The sequence below is a fragment of the Glandiceps talaboti genome, chromosome 15 (genome assembly GCF_964340395.1).
Source record: "Glandiceps talaboti chromosome 15, keGlaTala1.1, whole genome shotgun sequence".
Taxonomy (NCBI): Eukaryota; Metazoa; Hemichordata; class Enteropneusta; family Spengelidae; genus Glandiceps; species Glandiceps talaboti.
Genome location: NC_135563.1, coordinates 11,268,414 through 11,275,427, shown reverse-complemented (window position 1 = coordinate 11,275,427; position 7,014 = coordinate 11,268,414). Strand labels below are relative to the sequence as shown.

The 7,014-nt window shown below is 39.0% G+C and overlaps 1 protein-coding gene across 1 annotated transcript; it reads left to right on the top strand.

The window, feature by feature from the left end:
• Window positions 1-4,063: 4,063 nt before the first annotated feature.
• LOC144446213 (kelch-like protein 38) lies at window positions 4,064-5,833 on the top strand. The gene has a single exon (XM_078135965.1). It carries the CDS (start codon window positions 4,064-4,066, stop codon window positions 5,831-5,833), a length of 1,770 nt encoding a protein of 589 aa, XP_077992091.1.
• The last annotated feature ends 1,181 nt before the right edge of the window (window positions 5,834-7,014 follow it).

The window sequence follows — 7,014 nt, the reverse complement described above, 5'->3', positions numbered from 1 at the left end:
AAATCTCCATATGTGCAAGTGATACGATACTGCAGACAGGGAATATAGAGAGGGGCTCCTCCTCCCCATTATATTATTTGTGTGTTGTTTGTAAGGTACCCAGTATATTACCCAGTATATTAGTCCAGGGATTACAATTTAAAGGGCATAGCCCAAGCTCAATTTTAACCCACTGACTGTTTGATATTTAGCAGTCACACCCTATCACACATTGGGTATGAATGCTAAATATCAAACAGTCCATGGGTTAAGATTTTACTCGGGCTACGCCCTCTTTGAATTTTAATCCCAGGACTGTTTCATATACAAATACATTGTAATACAGGTATCCGCTATGATGTTATCGTGCGGTATGTACATAATAGCCATTGATGACACAGAATGTCAATTATATTCACACTACAGAGACATATGAATTGGTGTCCTTATAATACTATAATTGTATATAGCCATACTAAACTGACCCTTTTTCCGTTTGACTTCACCATCTCCTAAACGTAGATATGTTCAGACGATGGTTTTTACCTCCAAAGAAGAGCTAGTGTAATCGTGATAAAAGTGTGTGTGTCCGTCTGTCTGTCTGTCTGTCTGTCTGTCTGTCTGTCTGTCTGTCTGTCTGTCTGTCTGTCTGTCTGTCTGTCTGTCTGTCTGTGCGTGTATGTGTGTCAGTAGCGTGTGTGAAAAGTAATGAGTAAAACAGTACTGATAAATCCCATGTCCGTCTGTCTCTATACATGGGATCTCAGAAATACTGATCAGCTGGTTTTGATGATATATTTGATACAAGCTTATTACAGTTACTGCACAAACTGATTAGATTTGGGCAAAAGTAAAGTTATTTGCATATTCTTTAACCAAATTTTAACTACAATGCCGTTCGTGCAAATAAAACTTGCTACAGACATGCTCGTCCAGAAACACATCAAGAAACTGTGTTTTTGGTTGAAATTCATTTATTATACTACATTGACTGACTTTGTCAATTTTGATAAATTCCATGGGTATTATAAACTGAAACTCGCTCATAGCATACTATTTTGGTCACATGACGTAAACATACTTTACTGTGGAAGCAGATGCATACTAATTATTCTAATTAACACAGCATTTGGAAGTTATTAAGGATTTTTATTGTATGAAAGTGTTCGTGTGAATAAAATGAAATTAAGTAAAACGGGTTTTTAGGTTCCTAGTTGTCCGTCTGTTTAGTAGCCCACAGACTTGGCAGTCTGACTTGAAAATACCATTTACAGTATGTCGGGTCAGATAGCCCCGTTTGACTGCGCCTGTGTCTGTTTGGAAAAAAACTATGTCCTTAGCTTCTTTAATACGGACTCTGTTTTTCAAACTATAACGCAATACAAACTTTAAAACGGGTTCCTCCAATTAACCGTGTATTGAAAAAAAATGTACGTCTTGGAGAATGTTAAATTTATAAAACAAGATAAATTTGAAGGAATAAATAAATCTAAAGATCTGTGAACTTGTATCTTGAAGTATGGTGACATATATTTCGCGGCATATCATTGAAACCCCCACCCCCACCCCATTACATTGTGTCCAGTGGCAGAGCTTTGACATGTATAAGGCCAAAACCATAATCACGTCATTCTAATTTCTTATACGTTCCTGTCATTCCTCCCATTGTGATGGCGTCGTCCACTCCCTTCTTCCCCAAATCTGATCGTTTTAATCCGTAGTCCTTCATGGCAAGAAATTCGTTCTCCTTCGACAGAACATATTCTCCCCTTTGGTGGCGATGTCGTCGATAGAGGACGCTGCTCCACAGTATTCGGTCGGCAAGGTAGCTGATGAAATTTCTCGGTAAAGTGTGGCCATGTCCTCACCATGTACACATGTATACATATTCTTAATGAAATATAATTACAAACATAGTCAAATAGGGTTCGAAACTATTCCACTTCTGAAAACACTTGTAAGTATTTAAAATACCAAACAAAGGACGTTAACCTGCCAGATACTAGTATATGAATTTCCATCTCTCTCAATATTCTCCGGACTCTCAAAACCCGTATATGCAAATGAAATGACCCAGTTTGCTATCTGAAGAGAATTTGAATATTTGAATGAACGACACGGTATATTTAAATGTGTAGTACACGTAATTTCACCTCTATCGGTCGTGTACAGTATGTATCGTAGTGCGTCACATTTTCAGGAGAGAGCAGCCATAACTAACATTATACTATGCACGAGCCGGGTTCAAGAAAAAAATATGGAATACTGTATATACTCTGGTTGTTCTACGTCACAACAATGCACGCCTATGTCACAACAATGTGTGTTACGTCATTGGTTCTGCTGTGTTCGAAATATGAGTCCAAACTCTCAAAATTTCCATTACTCTTCCCGATTTTTAAAAATATTTCTGGCGATAGTATAATTATATTATTCCTCAACATTTTACTTCATTCAGCCTGAAAATACTCTAGGGACTCATAGTGACAAGGGCCCCTATGTCACTCTTATTTTCCTTGGCTGAAAGAAGAAAAATATTGGGGGATAATATCTTATTATTATGGGGTAAATACCACAGCTGTACCAACGATAATACACGCATGTTGTCTGGTGTAATAACAGACAAGCGTAAACTCACCCTGACCTGTGTATGTATAATAGTTACTATGGTTATGTGGAAGCGATTATTTGGACACTTGGGTGGGCCACTCTTGTCGGGAACATTTTACCAAGAAAACACCGTTTCTCATTGTTGAAGAGTGAAATGCCATGATGTGAATTCATCCAGACAAGGCTTGAATAAACATTGGTACACTAAAATTATTCTTGATTTCGCAGAAGAATTTCGCTACCGAGACTGGTTTCTTTCCGCACGAAAAGGCTGGTGGTGAGTACTTGTTCTTGTGATCACCGTGAATTGTGTGTGGAAAGTTAACATTAATGAACACACAAGATATGAAGTGGTCATTGTAGTGTTGCGACTTGATGAATTGGTAAGTCTGGAAACACAGCTCGTGACATGCAGTTGTCATATCTTCTCTTATACCTCTATGTATGTATGTATGTATGTATGTATGTATGTATGTATGTATGTATGTATGTATGTATGTATGTATGTATGTCTGTCTGTCTGTCTGTCTGTCTGTCTGTCTGTCTGTCTGTCTGTCTGTCTGTCTGTCTGTCTGTCTGTCTGCATGCATGCATGCATGCATGCATGCATGCATGCATGCATGCATGCATGCATGCATGTATGTATGTATGTATGTATGTATGTATGTATGTACTGAAACCTACACCGATGTATTTAAATATAAGGAAATACGACCTCGTTGACACTAGGTGAATATTTGATAGTACATGTATACCAATATTTATTGTATGTGATCAATATATGAAGATCGTTGGCACAGTTATCACGACACATGTTTTATAGGATATACGAGCAAATCACTGGCCTAGAACGTACAGAGCGTGGACTAAACGATTGCGAGTTCAGTCTTTTGATTGCCATTTGAAAAGGTGCGATGAAACTTTATAGTTGACATTGTCACCATTAAAATCGACAGCTCAATGCCAGACTATGTGTGTGACATTCTAGCAAGCTAGAGCACATATTTCTTCTCATGCTACGAGGTAAGCCTTTTGGACGGTGCCATAAAAAAGAGGCTGTGGTTTACGACGATGGTGTGTGACTACTCTTACTGTTAGATTCATTGGTGATAATAAAATCACTCTCGACTTTTGGTGGCAATGTTTGGTGGAAATGTTTGGCAAGGTTACGTTTTATCCGTTTGACCTTGACATGCAGACGAACAGCTTTCTCTGAGCTTTGAATAGCATTCAATTCAAAAGAGTACACGCATAACTCGATTATTCACTCTGCTTTGTTGTCACACGTATCTGCTTCTGATGGTTATTCCTTTTGAATGTATTGCTGAATTCTGTTTTATGCTTGAATTTATCAGATTCTTAATTACTGCCAGCGCTGAAAGGTAACTGAAACATATCTGGTGACGAATGACATCCGTATATACCTGTGGTAACCATTCTGATAGAATAGCAGTTGGAAAAACACATTGTAATTATGGAGGATGAGAAAACCAGGAATTCCTATGCCTGGAAACTTTTAGCGAAGCTACACGACCAGAGAAACGATGGAAATTTGTGTGATATGACTGTGAACGTGCAAGGGAGTACGTTTGTAGCCCACCGTGCCATATTATGTGCCTGCAGTCCGTACTTCGAAGCTTCATTCAAAAGTGGCATGGCTGAATCAAAGCCGTTTGACCTTGACCTAGAATTTATCATCCCGAATGCGTTTGAAAAAATTCTGAATTATATGTACACTGGCTCAATAATATTGACTGAAAACGACGTGGAAGACATAATGCAAGGTGCTGACTATCTGGCAATGGAAGAGGTGAGAGAACTCTGTACCTCGTTCTTCATGAAAATGAAAATTAAGGTCGGCAACTGTTTTGATTTGAGACAATTAGCCGACAGATACGATATCAAGCCTCTCAAAAAGAAGACGTCAGTTTACATACAGTCAAATTTCCACGACATCATAAAGAGTGAAGGATATCTAACACTTGGAGTTGAGGATTTTGTAAAATTCCTACAGAATCAAGACAATATTGTCGAAATCATCAAAAATGGCGAAATCGTTGTGGGCGAAGAATCAGTGTTGGATGTGATTATTAAATGGGTTGGCTATGGTGAAGATAGAATTCACCATATTGTAGCAGTTTTAGCTGACTGTGTTCGTCTTGAAGTAATCCAGACAGACATTCTTGAAAGGTTCCTTGACACAACTAAATCTCTGGTACGAAATTCAACAATTTTAGAGAATGTCGAGTTACTAATCCGACAGGTGGTCGAACGAAGAAGCAATGATACGGAAGGACTTTACATGGTACGACCCCCTAGGCGTGGAGAATTAGTCGATATTCTCGCTGTATGTGACGCAACTAACACTCAAGGGCAGTCGCATTCTACGTATGCTTATGTATTTGCAGAAGGCCGCTGGGTGCAGTTATCCAGCCTACCTGAGTTTGTATTTGGAGCTGCAGCAGTGAATTACAACGGAAAAATATACGTCTGTGGAGGTCTATCAAAGCAAGGTGGGAATAGTACACTGCGCGATGCACTGTATTGCTATGATCCCATGATTAATCACTGGCAGAAGCTATCGCCAATGTTAAAAGCTGTCCAAAGACATGGAATAACTACGTGTTGTGGGCATCTGTTCATAATTGGTGGACTGGAAGAACACTACATCACTTCTGTTGTTCAGTGTTACTCCATTGATGAGGATGTGTGGGTCAACAAATGCTCTATGCCTGCAACTGGATGTGATGTTCTCACATTTTCTTGTGACCCTTACATGTTCGCCATGATTGGATGGAGTTCAAACCCAGGCCTTTCGAGTTCAAGTGTTCCATTCTATCGGTATAATTGTGAGATAGATGTGTGGGAAGAATTAGCACCACCTCCCATCTCTCGTAACATCATGAGCCAGATCAGTGTTTTGAAGACATCAGACGATGACGTCACACTTACCAACTTCAGGAGAAACGAAATTTGCTACAACGCGAAAACAAACACATGGGTTAAATCTTGCGATGAGAATTGTAGGTTTAATATTTGGGTTACAATGAAGAGCTGTTTCGTTGTCAATAACCCTCCACGTGTAATCGCCTTATCAACACAGGGTACGTTGTACATTTGGGATAGTAAGACGTGTGAATTACTACAAACAATACCATCCTCTGAACAGCGAAGAAATGAAGTTGTTACAACTCCACCTTGTCAGTTCTCCTGCGTACTGAAAGTGCCATACCAGTTCCTGTAAAAATCTCCATATGTGCAAGTGATACGATACTGCAGACAGGGAATATAGAGAGGGGCTCCTCCTCCCCATTATATTATTTGTGTGTTGTTTGTAAGGTACCCAGTATATTATCCAAACAGTCCAGGGATTACAATTTAAAGAGGGTGTAGCCCAAGCTCAATTTTAACCCACTGACTGTTTGATATTTAGCAGTCACACCCTATCACACATTGGGTATGAATGCTAAATATCAAACAGTCCATGGGTTAAGATTTTACTCGGGCTACGCCCTCTTAGAATTTTAATCCCAGGACTGTTTCATATACAAATACATTGTAACACAGGTATGATACGTGCGGTATGTACATAATAGCCGTCGATGATACAGAATGTCAATTATATTCACACTACAGAGACATATAAATGTCCTTATTGACACAATAACATTTCGGTAAGAAATGATCCTTAGCTCACAAAGTGTGTAGACGGCCATACCATCACAGACAAAGAAATTGGTTTCCTTATAATACAATGTACTATCATGTACTATCAACTGAACCTTTATCTGTTTGACTTCACCATCTACGTTTAGTTCAGACGATGTTTTTTTCCTCTCATAAGAAGAGCTAGTGTAATGATAAAAGTTTGTGTGTGTGTGTGTGTGTCTGTCTGTCTGTCTGCCTGTCTGTCTGTCTGTCTGTCTGTCTGTCTGTCTGTCTGTCTCTGTGTGTCTGTCTGTCTGTCTGTCTGTCTGTCTGTCTGTCTGTCTGTCTGTCTGTCTGTTTGTGTGTGTGTGTGTGTGCGTGTATGTGTGTCAGTAGCGTGTGTGAAAAGTAATGAGTAAAACAGTGCTAATAAATCATGTGTCCGTCTGTCTCTATACATGGTATCACGGAATTACTGAGCTGGTTTAATGATATATTTGATACAAGTTTATTACAGTTACTGCACAAACTGATTAGATTTGGGCAAACAAATATATATTTGCATATTCTTTAACCAAATTTTAACTACAATGCCGTTCGTGCAAATAAAACTTGCTGCAGGCATGCTAGTCCGGTCACACGTCAAGAAACTACGTTTTGGGTGAAATGCATTTATTCACTGATTTTGTCAGTTTTTGATAAATTCCATGGATTGGATATTTTATAAACTGAAATTCGCTCAGAGCATACTATTTTAGTCACATGACGTATACATAC